Source organism: Aegilops tauschii, chromosome 7, assembly GCF_002575655.3.
Source record: "Aegilops tauschii subsp. strangulata cultivar AL8/78 chromosome 7, Aet v6.0, whole genome shotgun sequence".
Lineage (NCBI taxonomy): Eukaryota > Viridiplantae > Streptophyta > Magnoliopsida > Poales > Poaceae > Aegilops > Aegilops tauschii.
The window spans coordinates 566083144-566101422 of record NC_053041.3 but is presented as its reverse complement, the minus strand read 5'-3'; the positions used below and the strand labels follow the sequence as shown (position 1 = coordinate 566101422).

The 18279-nt window shown below is 43.1% G+C and overlaps 1 protein-coding gene and 1 long non-coding RNA gene across 2 annotated transcripts; one reads left to right on the top strand and one right to left on the bottom strand.

The window, feature by feature from the left end:
• Positions 1 to 7063: 7063 nt before the first annotated feature.
• LOC141027784 (uncharacterized) lies at positions 7064 to 9705 on the bottom strand. The gene is made up of 2 exons (XR_012189697.1): positions 8875 to 9705; positions 7064 to 8722 (listed from the first exon to the last, which is right to left on the bottom strand). It is a non-coding gene; the product is annotated as an uncharacterized lncRNA (long non-coding RNA).
• A 120-nt stretch (positions 9706 to 9825) lies between these two features.
• On the top strand, positions 9826 to 17143 carry LOC120969576 (uncharacterized). The gene is made up of 2 exons (XM_040396817.3): positions 9826 to 12515; positions 16490 to 17143. Exons 1-2 carry the CDS (start codon positions 11183 to 11185, stop codon positions 16903 to 16905), a joined length of 1749 nt encoding a protein of 582 aa, XP_040252751.1. The 5' UTR covers positions 9826 to 11182; the 3' UTR covers positions 16906 to 17143.
• Positions 17144 to 18279: the final 1136 nt, after the last annotated feature.

The window sequence follows — 18279 nt, the reverse complement described above, 5'->3', positions numbered from 1 at the left end:
GAGAGAGAGAGAGGTGTTGCAGGGGAGGAGGGAGGCGCCCAAGGCTGTAGGTTGCTGCCCTCCCTCCCCCCCCCCCTTTATATAGGTCCCCTGGGGGGGCGCCGGCCCAGGGAGATGGGATCTCCAAGGGGGGCGGCGGCCAAAGGGGGGGAAGGGTTGCCTTGCCCCCCAAGGCAAGGGGGAAGCTCCCCCCTAGGGTTCCCAACCCTAGGCGCATGGGGGGAGGCCCAAGGGGGGCGCCCCAGCCCACTAAGGGATGGTTCCCTTCCACTTTCAGCCCACGGGGCCCTCCGGGATAGGTGGCCCCACCCGGTGGACCCCCGGGACCCTTCCGGTGGTCCCGGTACAATACCGGTAACCCCCGAAACTTTCCCGATGGCCGAAACTTGACTTCCTATATATAATTCTTCACCTCCGGACCATTCCGGAACCTCTCGTGACGTCCGGGATCTCATCCGGGACTCCGAACAACTTTCGGGTTTCCGCATACATATATCTCTACAACCCTAGCGTCACCGAACCTTAAGTGTGTAGACCCTACGGGTTCGGGAGACATGCAGACATGACCGAGACGCCTCTCTGGTCAATAACCAACAGCGGGATCTGGATACCCATGTTGGCTCCCACATGTTCCACGATGATCTCATCAGATGAACCACGGTGTCGAGGATTCAATCAATCCCGTATGCAATTCCCTTTGTCAATCGGTATGTTACTTGCCCGAGATTCGATCGTCGGTATCCCAATACCTTGTTCAATCTTGTTACCGGCAAGTCTCTTTACTCGTACCGCAATGCATGATCCCGTGACTAACGCCTTAGTCACATTGAGCTCATTATGATGATGCATTACCGAGTGGGCCCAGAGATACCTCTCCGTCACACGGAGTGACAAATCCCAGTCTCGATCCGTGCCAACCCAACAGACACTTTTGGAGATACCCGTAGTGCACCTTTATAGTCACCCAGTTACGTTGTGACGTTTGGCACACCCAAAGCACTCCTACGGTATCCGGGAGTTGCACGATCTCATGGTCTAAGGAAAAGATACTTGACATTGGAAAAGCTCTAGCAAACGAAACTACACGATCTTTTATGCTATGCTTAGGATTGGGTCTTGTCCATCACATCATTCTCCTAATGATGTGATCCCGTTATCAATGACATCCAATGTCCATAGTCAGGAAACCATGACTATCTGTTGATCAACGAGCTAGTCAACTAGAGGCTTACTAGGGACACGTTGTGGTCTATGCATTCACACATGTATTACGATTTCCGGACAATACAATTATAGCATGAATAATAGACGATTATCATGAACAAAGAAATATAATAATAACCATTTATTATTGCCTCTAGGGCATATTTCCAACAAATAGATCGGGAGTTCCATCGCCGCAAGCCTCTGTAGCCACCAAAAACAAATCGGGACCCTGTTCCGGCACCCTGCCGGAGGGGGATCCCTCACCGGTGGCCATCTTCATCATCCCGGCGCTCTCCATGACAAGGAGGGAGTAGTTTACCCTCAGGGCTGAGGGTATGTACCAGTAGCTATGTGTTTGATCTCTCTCTCTCTCGTGTTCTTGATTTGGCACGATCTTGATGTATCGCGAGCTTTGCTATTATAGTTGGATCTTATGATGTTTCTCCCCCTCTACTCTCTTGTAATGGATTGAGTTTTCCCTTTGAAGTTATCTTATCTGATTGAGTCTTTAAGGATTTGAGAACACTTGACGTATGTCTTGCATGTGCTTATCTGTGGTGACAATGGGATATCACGTGATCTACTTGATGTATGTTTTGGTGATCAACTTGTGAGTTCCGTAACATTGTGAACTTATGCATAGGGTTTGGCACACATTTTCGTCTTGACTCTCCGGTGGAAACTTTGGGGCACTCTTTGAAGTTCTTTGTGTTGGTTGAATAGATGAATCTGAGATTGTGTGATGCATATCGTATAATCATACCCACGGATACTTGAGGTGACATTGGAGTATCTAGGTGACATTAGGGTTTTGGTTGATTTGTATCTTAAGGTGTTATTCTAGTACGAACTCTATGATAGATCGAACGGAAAGAATAGCTTCGTGTTATTTTACTACGGACTCTTGAATAGATCGATCAGAAAGGATAACTTTGAGGTGGTTTCGTACCCTACAATAATCTCTTCGTTTGTTCTCCGCTATTAGTGACTTTGGAGTGACTCTTTGTTGCATGTTGAGGGATAGTTATATGATCCAATTATGTTATTATTGTTGAGAGAACTTGCACTAGTGAAAGTATGAACCCTAGGCCTTGTTTCCTAGCATTGCAATACCGTTTACGCTCACTTTTATCGCTTGTTACCTTGCTATTTTAATATTTTCAAATTACAAAAACCTATATCTACCATCCATATTGCACTTGTATCACCATCTCTTCGCCGAACTAGTGCACCTATACAATTTACCATTGTATTGGGTGTGTTGGGGACACAAGAGACTCTTTGTTATTTGGTTGCAGGGTTGCTTGAGAGAGACCATCTTCATCCTACGCCTCCAACGGATTGATAAACCTTAGGTCATCCACTTGAGGTAAATTTGCTACTGTCCTACAAACCTCTGCACTTGGAGGCCCAACAACGTCTACAAGAAGAAGGTTGTGTAGTAGACATCAGCCCCCCTCCCAATTCGGATTGGGCTTGGGGGGGTGCCCCACCTCTTGGCCGCCTCCTCTCTCTTCCACTAAAGCCCATGTAGGCCCATTAGGCCCCCGGGGGGTTCCGGTAACCCCCCGGTACTCCGGTAAATGCCCGAACTCATCCGAAACCATTCCGGTGTCCAAACATAACCTTCCAATATATCAATCTTCATGTCTCGACCATTTCGAGACTCCTCGTAATGTCCGTGATCACATACGGGACTCCGAACTACCTTTGGTACATCAAAACACATAAACTCATAATACCGATCGTCATCGAACGTTAAGCGTGCGGACCCTACGGGTTCGAGAACTATGTAGACATGACCGAGACTCACTTCCGGTCAATAACCAATAGAGGAACCTGGATGCTCAAATTGGTTCCTACATATTCTACGAAGATCTTTATCGGTCACATAACAACATACGTTGTTCCCTTTGTCATCGGTATGTTACTTGCCCGAGATTCGATCGTCGATATCATCATACCTAGTTCAATCTCGTTACCGGCAAGTCTCTACTCGTTCCGTAATGCATCATCCCGTAACTAACACATTAGTCACATTGCTTGCAAGGCTTATAGTGATGTGCATTACCGAGAGGGCCCAGAGATACCTCTCCGACAATCGGAGTGACAAATCCTAATCTTGATCTATGCCAACTCAACAAACACCATCGGAGACACTTGTAGAGCATCTTTATAATCACCCACTTATGTTGTGACGTTTGATAGCACACTAAGTGTTCCTCCGGTATTCGGGGGTTGCATAATCTCATAGTCATAGGAACATGTATAAGTTATGAAGAAAGCGATAGCAATAAACTAAACGATCACAGTGCTAAGCTAACGGATGGTTCAAGTCAATCACATCATTCTCTAATGATGTGATCCCGTTCATCAAATGACAACTCATGTCTATGGCTAGGAAACTTAACCATCTTTGATCAACGAGCTAGTCAAGTAGAGGCATACTAGTGCACTTTGTTTGTCTATGTATTCACACATGTACTAAGTTTCCAGTTAATACAATTCTAGCATGAATAATAAACATTTATCATGATATAAGGAAATATAAATAACAACTTTATTATTGCCTCTAGGGCATATTTCCTTCACCCTTCCCATTGCAAGATAAATAGATCAAGTTGGCCAAACAAAACCCACATATCGGAGAAGAAATACGAGGCTATAAGCAATCATGCATAAAAGAGATCAAAGAAACTCAAATACTTTCATGGATATAAAAAGATAGATATGATCATAAACTCAAAGTTCATCGATCCCAACAAACACACCGCAAAAAGAGTTACATCATATGGATCTTCAAGAGACCATTGTATTGAGAATTCAATGAGAGAGAGGAAGCCATCTAGCTACTAACTACGGACCCAAAGGTCTACAAAGAACTACTCACGCATCATCGGAGAGGCACCCAATGGAGGTGGTGAACCCCATCCGAGATGGTGTCTAGATTGGATCTGGTGGTTCTGGACTCTGCGGTGGCTGGAATTGATTTTCGTTGACTCCCCTAGGGTTTCTGGAATATTGGGGTATTTATAGAGCAAAGAGGCGGTCCGGGGGGGCACCCGAGGTGGGCACAACCCACCAAGCCGCGCCTGGGCCTCCTGGCGTGCCCTGGTGGGTTATGCTCTCCTCGGAGCACCCCCTCCCCCCAGGCGCAGCCAGGGCCCATTAGGTGTCTTCTGGTCCAAAAAAATCTCCGTAAAGTTTCGTTGCGTTTGGACTCCGTTTGATATTGATTTTCTGTGATGTAAAAAACATGCAAAATACAGCAACTGACACTTGGCACTATGTCAATAGGTTAGTACCAAAAAATGATATAAAATTATTGTAAAATGATTATAAAACATTCAAGATTGATAATATAACAGCATGGAACAAACAAAAATTATAGATACGTTGGAGACGTATCAAAGTCCACCTCGACTCACAACTTGGGCTTTCATAGTTGCAGTCATCTCAGCTGCAAGTCAACCCTCACCCGAGAACTAAGGTTTTTGTAGTTGTCGTTGCCCAGTTGCAAGTCAACCATCGATTCACAACTAGGGCTTTTGTAGTTGTAGTTTGTTCCCTCCCAGTTGTGAGTCCACCCTCCACTTTGCAAATGGGGGTCTAATAGTTTTGTCTCAGATGCAAGTCCATTTTTGACTCACAACTGGGGATTTTTTTTTTGTAGTTGTAATTGCCCTAGTTGCATGTCCATCGTTGACTCTCAAGTGGTGGCTTTTTTGGCTCGCAAGGGAGGTGGGGCATTTTTTGTTCGTGTAGTTGCCACAAATGCAAGTCCAACCTTGACTCGCAACTGGGCTCTTTTTATAGTTTGTAACTAGTGGCGTGTCCCGCGCATTTGCGCGGCTAGATTTACATTTTCTATGTGTTCATATTATTCGTTATTTGCTATCACTTTCAGGCATGGTTGACTATTGTTTCAGTTGGCTTGCGGCTATATTATTTTGAATGTGAATAAATATTGTAGTTAAATGTCTATCCAATGGAATAATAAGTGGATTTTGATAGAAACCACCAATCAAGTATATCAGGTTCTTAGTAAGAGCTACGTCACAGCAGGCCATCAATTGCACCGAGGATGAATGAGATTCGCCATGTAAAAGCGTACAATTTCCTACATAAACATTTTTTTTCTGTCACATATCTTGGCATATATGTTAATTTTGACGAAGAATGCTCTCTAAGAAGTTTTGCGTGAAAAGACAGTTCTGCATAGTGATGCTTTTATAATGTTACTAATAATTCAAAGATCTTCACCTATTATTTTTGATTGCACAACCTTGTTTTTCTTATCTCTCCTCCCAATACATGTTCCTAACGCTAAATTACGTGCCAAATAAACCTCTATGCACGTAGCTAATGAGGGGAAAATGATACTTGTTGCCTTTTTTGTGTGGAGCTTAAAACACATATGAGTTTTGTAGTGGAGCTTAAAAAAACATATATGAGTTTTGCGTCCAGCCTTCAACTTTTGCTTGGTCCACAATATGGTCCGGCCCATATAGAAGAAAAAGCATGTAAAATTCCGTCTGAGGCAATACTATCTTTGATTAGTGCTTATGATGAGTTCACGTCATGTTAAATTCCACTCGAAGCAGTGACTTTGATTAGCGCTTATGATAGTTTTCACGTAAAAATTTGTTATAGGTTTAATCATATTTACATGTTTTAGAAAATTTTAAAATAACTGAAAGAGAGAAAGTTGGAGACCATCTGTATACTTGTATAGCCGGGCCAAGAATTTTCAAAAGTAAAAACAATAATGATTTATAAATTTTAGAATTTTGCAAGAAATTTCATGTGTGCATGTAGCTGTGGACCACATATATGTGTAATTTATTATTAAATATTTTATTTTTTGAAAAAATATGTATAGAAATACGTGGATCTATAATAGCATGTATTATATATGTTGTAGATTTAAAATTATATTCGTAACCCATAAATATATGTTGGTGACGAATAGCGTACCCTATGTATTTTGTAGTATATACATTTCATATATTTCCGGTCTTATAGATAGTCAAAATAAAGATCAAAATACATATTACACACTATATATCCAGATGGAAAGAGCGTATATATTTCTCCATTCAATTCTACAGATGTGCACTGATCAGCTTTATGTGCCAATCCACCCGCAAAAAAAAAGTTTTATGTGCCAATAAATATAATTCGGATTTTCGTCTCCAAGCTTCAAAATGAAATGAAACTGCTAATATATCAATTGGTTTCCATTGATTTTTTAAACGCATGCATGTGTTGAGTTAAAAAATTTAGTGTCACGTTAAGTTAATTTCTATTTAGTAGTAGACGTCAGCATACTTGCTTTTCCATTTGAATCCGCATGGTGTATATCATGGGCTGCATGGTGTCTTTTATATCTGTACCAGTCCAGCGTAATTATGCCCAAGACTGCTACACGATTTCGGATTATTTTTTTGTCTTCCGAGTCTTCAGCGTGGACATCTCTATCAATTAGTGTCCGGCTAGAATACTATTAATTTATTGTGCCTTTATTGGATTGGGTCTGTACCAACGCTGGTCCAACATCTACGTATTTTCTAAGTGTCCAGCTTTTTTTATACTAGTTTAAAGCCCGTGCGTTGCCACGGGATGAATAAACATAGCGATTAAATAATTATCCCAGTTATATAATTTTTTTAACATGATGGCATGTGGTTTCCATCAATAAACTGATTTTCTCTCCAGCTTCTTCCCCCCTCGGCAATCGCCATTGCCGTTTCTTCGCAACAATAGCCTCCTTGCAAGAAGATAAAGTAATATCCAATCTTCTCTCTGTCCCTCCTTACCTTCATTTTCGATGTTGTACTTTTATGAATATATAATATTTATCAATTCAAAAGTTTGATTTGTATTTCTGATTTGCAAATAAAAAGGATGTACTCGGTTCAAAAAAGTTTGTCCTTCCTTATTATCAGACCACAACAAAGATAAGACTGGAACTAATACAGAGAGTTGATTAACTGAAATGTCCCATTGTCCCTATTTTCTAAGCTTCTCCCTAAGCAAATTGACCTGTTGCACACTGTTGGGACAAACCCACCATGTCCCATTGTTGCACCCCCTCGTACATTCTCCCCATGGCCTCTCAACCAAGTCCACGTCTGACCATGAAAAGAAACTATTGCCATCATAATCTAAATAGGTGTTGAAAAGCAAGCAACACTTAAAACTCGTAATTTTATTGTACATTTTACATGATAAATAGAATTCATGTCAGGTAAATCATAATATATGTGGCTCATGTCGAAACAAACATGTATAAGGGAGGGAGGCAACAGCATCAACCCAATCGATATTGTACGTGAGGCATCTCTTCTTCTCTCCATCAACAGTGTCATGTTCAAACTCCAATGACCATGGTCTGGATCCTTCATGCGGAGACACATATTTGGAGCTCCTGGATGGGGAAGATATTGCTTTAGCCGCCTTGGGCTCATCATCGCCTCCTTGCCCTAGAGCAAACACATATAGTGCACTGTCAAAAGAAAAAAGAGATGTATGTTGGTAATATCAAATATATAATTCAATCTTTCAATTCCTCTCATAGAATAAAGAGCCAAACAAGATAGAGTATCACTTGATTATATATCTTAGCAACAAATGCACCAATTGCACTTTGCTAAAAAACATTGTGCTGGTAAAAAGTACTTTCCTCGTAGCCTTGAGTATTCAGGCAGAGCAGATAAGCAGTAGATTGGAAACATGAACGAAAAATTGAGGATAGTCTTCTTTCATCCTAATTCAATTACACTTTGTGCAAAGTCAACCTAAGTTTATTTAGAGGAATTGATTAGTAAACCTATTTTGTCAATAATTTGAGCCTCAAGGTACTATTTTGAATATAGAGGGTGCAGTAACAGCACTTCAATATTTATACATGTGGCTTCCTGATTACTATTTTCACATCCCTATAAAATGAATCTAAAGAGAAGTGCTAAAAATAATAATTTAACCAACTAAACTTTTCTTCGAGGGAATAACCAACTAAACTTTAATATCATGTTAGCACTGTAAATATCAATTACTGATATGCAAGAAATTGATAATAACCAACCAATATTGTTCTCTGTAATCACCCCTCGCATAAAAATTGTACCAAGTCAATGATTCAACATAATATTCCTAGATCCATTTTGTCCTTTAGGTAAAACTGAAATAATACTGAGACTTAAGACAACAATATTGGTTAATTAATCTTTCATGTAGGATTTCACAAATGACGTGCTAGAATCACTACCGAGAAATAGTAAATATGACAATAAGAGAACTGAAATTTTGTTGGTGAACACATGCATTATGTAGGATGTAGCAGACCAAAGAGTTGTAAACCTGAAGCAAAAAGAACATGGAATATAAACGTATTCCTTAAGAGAAACAACACCACACACTCTCTTTTATTTCCATCCATGAGACTACATTTCCTCGTTACTGACATCCAAATACAATAGTCAAAAATCCATCTCCTCTGCTATACCTGTAAGAACTGAAAAAATCATGAGCAATTAAACAATTAGCTTGCAAACCAAAAGTTGAAAGAAAAATGACATCAATGTTTAGGAAACTATTAAGAAGTCAGGCATTCAAAAAATTCAAATAAGGCATCAAGGCAGTAATCAAAATCAGTACAAGGCTTACTTTTTCTTTTGAGACATCACCTACTGTACGAGCTACTTGGTCTCCAACGCGTGTTGTAATAAACTTCCATTGCAAACGAGCTACATACAAAGTCAGCGGAACTTCAATTAGAATACTCAGGCATCCATGCCTAGAAAAAAAGTAATAGAAGAATCTGTCCAAAGACACAGATTGTTACAGCAGAGAAATCATGGATTTCTACATTTGATTTGCCCAAGAAAATGACACTACTTTAAATTTGCTCACAAAAAATTTCCAGAGCTTCTAGTGCAGAGTAGAGATTGACTGAGTGTGTAGACGTTATTGCATGCATATTACTCTAAATATTCAATCATGTACACTGAAACATATAAATCTACTAATTCAATGGAAATGGAATTAGCCAATAGTATTTCGACAATTATCAATGTACGCAACTCATTGCTATTTTGCTACAAAAATGAAAATCACAAAAAGGACACTCTGATATCACAGTTGAAAAACACCTTGCCACATTTTATATAACCATAAGCACTAAAATCAAAATATTGAAACAGTGAAGGAACAATGATGCATATTATTAGAAACAAACAAACAAACTATGGATTTGTGGTTGCAATTGTAGGAAAAATATTGTTTTCTGTACATAAAACCTTGAAACCTTTTTTCTGCTAATATATGCAGTAGCGATAGTACCGCTTCAACAAAAAATGCAGGAAATTTCTATGTGGACGTCTTACAATGGACAATCGTCGATTATTCAGAACAAATCACATGAAGTCGTGAATTAGAAGAACAATTTATCCCATCTCAATAAAAAGTAGATGGAATAATCTGTATCAACAGTAATAGAGCAGGTAAAATCAAGATAGAGGCGGAGGAGTGATGACCACCTCCACCTACCACCGCCACCACCGCTGCCGGCGCGCCCCGTCGCGGTCGCCCCCACCCCCGCCGCAGCCACCAGACTCCACGCCTGTCGCCTCCACCACCTCGCCCACACCTCTCGCCCCGTCCCCACCCCGAGCAGATGGGGAGGAGCAGCAGAGTCACAGATCTGAGGCGCCATGGCGGAGAGGAGGGGATCTCGCCGGAGGAGAGGGCGATGGAGGAGGAGCACCGCGAGAGGATGACGAGGCGGATGCGACGACCAGGGAGCAGAGACTCGCTGGTAAAGTTAGTTACAAGGATTTGCGTGGACGCGTCGGAAGGGGAGATGGCCCGCATCCTGCGCACGCTGGATCCCTCGCCGGAGGAGGTGGTCGCCTGGGCGCGGGCAGAGGTAACTTCGCACCTGCCGGAGCAACGAGCGAAGTGGAGAGCGTTCTGGTCGTTGCAGAACCCGCTCCCATGACGCATTTGCTTCGGAGCTGCGACACAACTCTGCCCCGGTCCCCAAGTTCGTCTGGAGATAGTTCAAGCTTCGATTTCGCGACACCGCTTCGATGGGCGGGGGAGCACTCTGCTCGCCGACGTATTGATTTCTCCGAGGTGCGACAAGCTATTCGGCCGCCGGAGTCGAGATTTGGTCGCCGTGTTTTTGAACCTGTGGTCACGGTGGGGGATTTCCACTGTTTCGCTGTCAAGATGGTCCCACATGGCAGCGAACGTGGTAACAGGGCCACAGGCCTGGCTGACCTGGAAGTGGGGACGAAGGAGGAAGACGACCCCGCAGCGAGAGAGCACTTTGGGCAGCTGTGGGGCGTGGAAAAGGAAATCCTCACCAAACCCCGTCCTCTCCTGGTCTGGATCAAGAAGAGTCGCCTCCGTGAGCGCAACCACTCCTCCCGTCCCCTTGCCATCGACGACTGCCACCCCGCCGCTGCATCTGACCTGGTTGATCTGCCGGATCTTGCTGCTGAAGCCGCCCGTGTTGAGATCGACCCTGGGCTTCGTTCAGAGATCAGGGCCATGGCTGATAACCAAGGGAGGGGCAGAGGAAGAGGGGGGGAGGAAACCCTAGAGGCAAGCAGGCGGACCCTCCACCCGCAGGTAACTGGCCCCAATTCGATCCCCAATTCGCTTCACCGCCTCCTCAGTTCCAGTACGGCTTTGGTTTCCCTGGGGGGCGCAGATCCCACCTCCATGGTACCCAGGTGCCTACTTCCCTCCCCCTCCACAGCAGATGAATCAATGGCGGGGAGGGCCAGGGCCCTGGGGAGGAAATCAACTCCAAGATCAAGGAGCGCCTGAAAATTTTGGGGAGCAGTACCAGAAAGGAGGGCAAAGGAACCAGAATCTAGGGAAACAGAACGCCCCAAACTCTGGTCCGAAGGTGCTGAATCAGGGCTAGGAGCAAGGAGGCAACATAGGGTTTAATAGCAATCAGATGAAGAAGGGGAAGAATGCTGGGAAGAACAAGCAGGCTTACACCAAACTAGAGGAGATAGCGGCCACAGAGTATGCAGATGTGATCTGCTACAGCTGTGGGGAACCTGGACATCACAAGATTAATTGTCCCAGCCCTCCTGTGTGTTTCATTTGCAAGGTAGTGACACATAAGGTGGAAGATTGCCCAGTGAGAAGGAAACCAAGGAATCCAGCTAAATTTGTGGGTAGTGGAGCCCCTGGTCTGGGATATCACCAAATTGATGTGCCAGATGTGAATGACCAACACATAGGAGCAAGGAGGAATGTGGGACTGGTCTATGTGGAGTCAGGACAAGTGGACAAACAAGAGCTAGGGCATAATTTCTCTCTGATTTACAAGACAAACTGGCCTTGGCAGATCAGGAAGCTGGATGAGTGGACTTTCTTGGTAAAGTTTCCACCTCACATACCAGTTGAAAGTGTTGCTAGATACCCACTGTTTGGGCTGCCTGAAATGGATGGGGTCACAGTAAATGTAGAGGTCTGGAAAGGAACCTTGGAGCACTACAGTGAACTCCAAAAAGTGTGGCTTAAATTGGAGGGGATTGCTCCAGCTTGGGCTGAGTGGTCTGTGCTAGAACAATTTGCATCAGTTTTTGGAACTCTGATTGATGTAGACTGGCTGGGTAACTTCAAGTCTTTCTTTGAAACTGTCAGAATCAAGATCAGGTGCAAAGATCACACAAAAATCCCCCCTGATAGGCTATTTGGAATTGGAGATCATCTATTCAAGGTCAAAATTACTGTAGAGCCTCCTGTGGAAGAAGCAGACATGGAGGAACCTGCTTATGAGGACATTGAAGACAGCAGCAATGAAGCTGGCCAGGACAAGGAAAAAAGAGATGCAGGAAGGAGCACCAAAGAAAAGGACTCTTCTAGAACAGGGTCCACACACTCCCTTCAAGGCAGCAAATCAGCTAGTGGCAATTCAAATCAAAATACCAAGCAAAAAGTGATCAGTTACCTACAGCAGCTACAGGAACCCATCACCATGGGGCAGAGCTACAGTCTCCTCCAAGAAATGGAATTGATGGATGATGAGGATGACCTGGAAAAGAATATCTCTTTGGAGGACAGCATAACTAAAGAAGTGGAAATGAATTTCAGCCCACAGCTTGATACAATCTTGGGGAGGAAGGATCAAAACAACCCAAAACCACACAACAAATGGGGGCCAGTTCAAGCTCAAAGGAAAAGCAGTAGAGTTAATATAGGGGATAGATCAATGATGGAAATTGCTATGAACAACAAAAAAGTGCAGAATTTAGAGATGGGGAAGAAAAACAACAAAGGTACGATTGTTAGAAACTCTTTTGCATATTTCTCTGATCCTAAATTCATAGCAGTAGCTAATAGAGTAGGGATTGAAATAGATTCTAGTCAAGTAGACGTAAATTCTGATAAGCTTGATAGTGTTTTTCAAATGTCTGAAGGACAGAAAAAGGAAAACACCAAGCAGAATAGTGATAGGATCTTAGCAGATGATGTAGAGACTAGAACTGATAGAAGGCCTGAAGGGCCACCTAACATAAACAGTCTAGTTGAGTATCCTAGATTAGGGGATAAACAATATGATAATGGGGATCCTACTAAGATGCCTGAAGGGCTACCTAGACAGGAAGACCTAACAACATTTAGTTACTCCCCTATCACTCCTAAAGGAATTGGTTGTGTGATCCCCCACACACACATAAACCAAAGTGTGTTGTGGGAGAAAATTTCCACATATGGACAGGGCAAGCACCCTGGGAAAAACCTTTTCCAATGAATGCCTTATTTTGGAATATCAGAGGGTTAACAAACCCTGGGAAGAAAACGTGCATCATTGATACCTTAGCCAAGCATAAACCCAGTATTGTAGCTTTCCAAGAAACTAAGAAAGAAGTTCTATCTACTTCCTTTCTAAAATCCATTAGTGGTAATATTAATTATGTCTGGCACCACCTAGCTGTTGTAGGCACCTCAGGTGGTATTCTAGTAGGGGTGGATTCTGATATCTTTGATATCAATAACTGGAATTCACTCATGTTCTCTGTTTCTTGCAATTTATCCCATAGGAGCAAAGGGATTTCTTTTAGATTCATTGCTGTTTATGGATCCCCTTATGAGGAGGGTAAAGATGATTTTATATCTGAGCTACACATCTTATTTATTGATGAGCATCAACCCACAATTATTGGGGGAGATTATAACTTAGTCAGATACCAACAAGACAAGAACACTGGCAAGATTAACCACAAGTGGTGTGATAAATTTAATGCCTGGATAGAAATATGGAGCCTTCTAGAGATCAAGATGTCAGGCAGGCAATACACCTGGGCTAACAACCAGGAAGCCTTGGTCATGACCACCATAGATAGGATATTTTGTACTACTGAATTAGATGCTCTATTTCCTTTGTGTAGCTCTCAAGCCCTCCCTAGGACTGGCAGTGATCACACTCCAATACTATGCGATTCTGGTGTTGGGAGCAACCCAAGAGGTAGCAGCTATAAGTTTGAAAAATGGTGGATGCTGAGAGCTGAGTTCAAAGAGCTTGCATCCAAAAATTGGTCTGCCCCCACCTTAAGCTGCTCCCCTATAGAGGTGTGGCAAGAGAAAGTTAGGAGGTTTAGGAAATTTAGTAAAGGTTGGAGTAGAAATGTTGATTCTGAGATTAGAAATCTCAAGATCAAGCTGACAGAGGAATATAATGATCTGGATATTAAGTCAGAGACTGTCCCCCTGTCTGATTTAGAAAAGTTGAGGATGAAAAACCTACTCTCTGAGTTGCACAACCTCTGGATTGTAGAAGAAGTGAAAGCTAGACAGAGAGCCAGGGATAGAGACATCCTGGAGGGAGATAGAAACACAAAATATTTTCAAACTGTAGCTAATCAGAGGAGAAGAAAGACCTTGATTAATGCATTGGAAGGCAGAAATGGTACCACCAATGATATCAAGGAAATGCTAGAAATTGCAACCAACTATTACAAGGAACTATTTAGAGGAGAGAGTAGAGGTGGTTTTAGAATTAGCAATGATTTCTTCACCCCAGAGAAAAAGGTGAAAGATTTAGATAATCAATCTCTTCAGAAGCCTTTTTCTGAGGAAGAGGTCAAAGATGCCATCTTTGGATCATACTCTGATGGAGCTCCTGGCCCAGATGGACTCTCTTTCTTATTCCTTCAGAACTTTTGGGAAATCATTAAACATGACATAATGGCAATGTTTGATGATTTCCACAAAGGGAATCTAGATATATATAGATTGAACTTTGTTATGCTGACCCTCATCCCTAAAGAGAAAGATGCAACTAGTATGAAGAAGTTCAGACCTATCAGTCTCATAAATTGTATCTTCAAAGTCTTTACTGAAGTCCTTACCAATAGATTAGCTCAACTGATGGGTACTCTCACTTCTAGTAACCAAACTGCATTCATCAAAGGCAGGTATATCCTAGAAAGTGGTGACTGCTCATGAGGTGCTGCACTCTACATACAAGTCAGGCAATCCAGGTCTAGTTTTAAAACTAGACTATGAGAAAGTTTTTGACAATGTAAACCTAGATTTCCTTTTAGAAATTTTGGAGAAAAGAAATTTTGGTCCTTTATGGATCTCCTGGATTAAGCAGATTACTCACATGGGTTCAGTTGGGGTAAAAATTAATGGTGTAGAGGGACACTCATTCATCACAGAAAAAGGGCTGAGGCAGGGGGGCCCTATATCCCCCCTCCTTTTCAATTTAGTGGTAGATGTGCTTAGTAAAATGCTTTATAAAGCAGCCTCTCAGGATATGATTAGGGGTTTGTGTTCTGACCTTATACCTAATGGTGTCATCTGCCTGCAATATGCAGATGACACCATACTCTTTGTGGATAGTGATGAGCATAAAGCCTCTAACCTAAAAATGATCTTAACCTGCTTTGAAAAAGTCTCAGGCATGAAAATCAACTATGCTAAAAGTGAGATAATTCCCATAGATATATCTCCTGAGGAAACTAGGATCATTGCTGATATCATGGGTTGCAAAGTTCGGGATTTTCCCATAAAGTACCTTGGGATCCCCTTGCACTATGATAAGCTGAGAAGGGAGGACTTACAACCTCTAATAGATAAGATCCTCAAGAGAATTGTTGGATGGAGAGGCAAACTCCTATCCTATGCTGCTAGGCTGATACTCATTAAAACTTGCCTTGCTAGTATTCCTGTTTATCTCCTTTCTTTCTTTAAATTCCCCAAATGGGCACTAGATATGATAAATAGCCAAATGGCAAATTTCCTATGGAATGATTTTGAGGGAAACAGGAAGATTCACCTAGCTAACTGGCACTTGGTTTGCATGAGTAAGCAACATGGAGGTCTGGGAGTCCCTAACATCAGAGATGTGAACCTCTGCCTACTAGGGGCTGGGTAAAGAGATACATCAAAGATGAGGGGAAACTATGGAAAGATATTATAGATAGAAAATACTTAAATGATGCTCCAAATATCTTTGCTTGCAACCCACAAAACCCCTCTAGGTTCTGGCAGGGGGTCATGTGGGCAGCCAAGGCATTGAAATTTGAATACAGATGGGTCGTGGGAGATGGCAAGAAGATACGATTTTGGGAAGATATCTGGTTTGGAACCTCCCCACTATCAGTTCAATTCTGGCCACTATACTCCATCTGTCATCAACATTGTGTCTCACTAGCTGAGGTGTGGGACAACAATGAAATCAAGCTGACTTTTAGGAGGATCTTCACTACACACATGATGGAGCAATGGTACTGCCTAGAGCAGATTATTGAAAACACTCAATACCAGGGGTGTGATGATTCCCTAGTGTGGCAATATGAGGCTAAAGGTGAATACACCACAGGATCCTTGTATAGTATAATTAATTTTAGAGGGGTGCAACCAGTTTATATTCCTGCAGTTTGGTCCATCAAAGTTCCCCCTAGAGTGCAGGTCTTTCTCCGGTTGCTTTCTCATAATAAACTGATGACTAAGGATAATTTAGCCAAAAGAGGTATTGAGAAACCCCCTGAATGTGTCTACTATACTGAAAAAGAAACCATTGACCATCTTTTTTCGGATGTGTAGTAGCCAAGGGTATTTGGAAACAGGTCTCAGACATTTTTGCTCTAGACCTGGGTTCAGACTACCTCTCTGTGGCCAGGTTTTGGCCTGCCAACAAAAACACATAGTGTTAAATTCAGTAGGTGCATGCATTCTTTGGTCTGTGTGGAAAAATAGAAATGCTCATGTGTTTAATAACGCTGTGTGGATGGACTTGAAACAGATCTGGAGGAAAGTGTTGGGATCGTTGAGGAGATGGTCGATCTTGCTCAAAGAGGAAATGGAGCCTCTTTGGGACAAGATATCACACCAAATTTCCTTGATCTTGGAATCACCGTTCCAAATTCTGGTGGGGTGATTCCACTGGGAACATCGTCTGCTGGAGAAGTTGATCAATCCCTTCTCAAGCTGAAGCTGGACGATTACAAGATGTCTGGCGAAAAGAACCCATACTCATCACCTCCAAGGAGTCCTCCTGGTGGCATCAAGCACTGCCTGCTTAGCCCAGTCACCCCTCTGGACCTGCTGGGCTCTCCGACCCAGCCATGGAAGAAGCTCAGAGGAGTGGCGGCAGAGCTGGGGATCGACAAGACTGGTGGCCATGGGGGGGACATGTCGAGCATCATGCTTGCATCTTAGTCTTATTTTCAAGAGTCTGGTAGGCCTCACTATATGATGTATGCTGTAAGAAGTTCTTATTTCCTTTTGTAATCTGACCTCTGAACATGCTTAGCATGCTCACGGGTCCTGAGATCTGTGCACTGGATCTTTTCTGGTTTCATTTATAAAAATGGGGCCGGGGGGTTTAACCCCCTTTCATCTAAAAAAATCAAGATAGAGCTGAAGCTCTCTAGTCTATTGAGAATCACACCAAGAACCCTAGAAAAATTTAAGTGGGGAGGACGAAGAGGGAAAGAACTTACTGGATGGTTGTGCCCCGATCCAGCCTTAGAGGAAGCAATCAGCGACGTAGACCAAAGCCTCGACGGCAAGCGCTTCAGGACGAACTCCTCAGACTGTCGTACAGCTCCACCGCTGGTTAGCAATGGGTCAGCCGCCTCGGCACATGGCTGAGCGAAGGAAAAAAGAGGCGGAGCGTACCGGCCTGGAGTAGGCCTTGCAGAGGGAGGCACATAAGCCAGCCAGACGGAGGACTGGCTTTCCACCACCGCTCGCCGCCGCCCTTCGACCCGTCACAGTCACCAACGCTAGGAGGATCGTTGCACCGGAGCGTGGCTATGGACAACCTCGGCCTCCCGAACAGTTGTGTGACCTTCAGTGACACCGCCACATCCGAGAGAGAGATTTGGCGATGGAAACTGGCAGGTCGGGGGAGGAGGCGGAGAACTTGTAGGTTCTTTCGGTTTTTCGCTGGCGTGCAACGTGGGCTTTTCCTCCTACGATTTTTTTCTTCGGAGTCATACGAAGGGAGGTGGGGAGGTGATCGAGAACGTGGGCTTTTTTTTTCTTTCGTGCGAGTAGGTCTTTTTTCACGTACGAGAGGGGGGTCGAAGGAGGTCGAACCATCACGACGTTCGATCCCCCTTTAATAGTAGAGATACATCAGCGTGGTTACCGGCCGCTTGGTCGGTTTGCCCGTCGCCGTGTCCGATTGAAACAGTGCGTGTCCCTTTGTGGAGGTGCATGCAAAGTCGTATACTTCTTGTATTTAGGCACGTGATAGACATATTTGCAACTAATTTTTTTTATTTGTTAATTCTAACCGCTGCACGGTTCCGTTTATGATTCCATATATAGCCGTGTTATATATGCACATATATACACGTGACGGTTCAATGCGACGGTATATACGTGTTTAACATGTTACGTAACAATTTTAAATCTTAGCCATTATTGTTTTGATCAAACGGTGCAAATAATATTAGCATATGTGGATAAACGTGATGGCTTGTTTGACTTCTATTTTAATTATATAATAGATAGATTGCCCCAAATGCAAGTTCACTCTCCACTCGCAACTGAGCTTTCGTAGTTTATAATTGCCCAAATTGC

Coding starts and splice junctions, on each gene's coding strand:
- LOC120969576 (XM_040396817.3), top strand. CDS start 11,183: ATGAAGAAGGGGAAGAATGCTGGGAAGAACAAGCAGGCTTACACCAAA. Junction 12,516..16,489: donor GGGGAAGAAAAACAACAAAG/GTACGATTGTTA, acceptor GACTTGAAACAG/ATCTGGAGGAAAGTGTTGGG.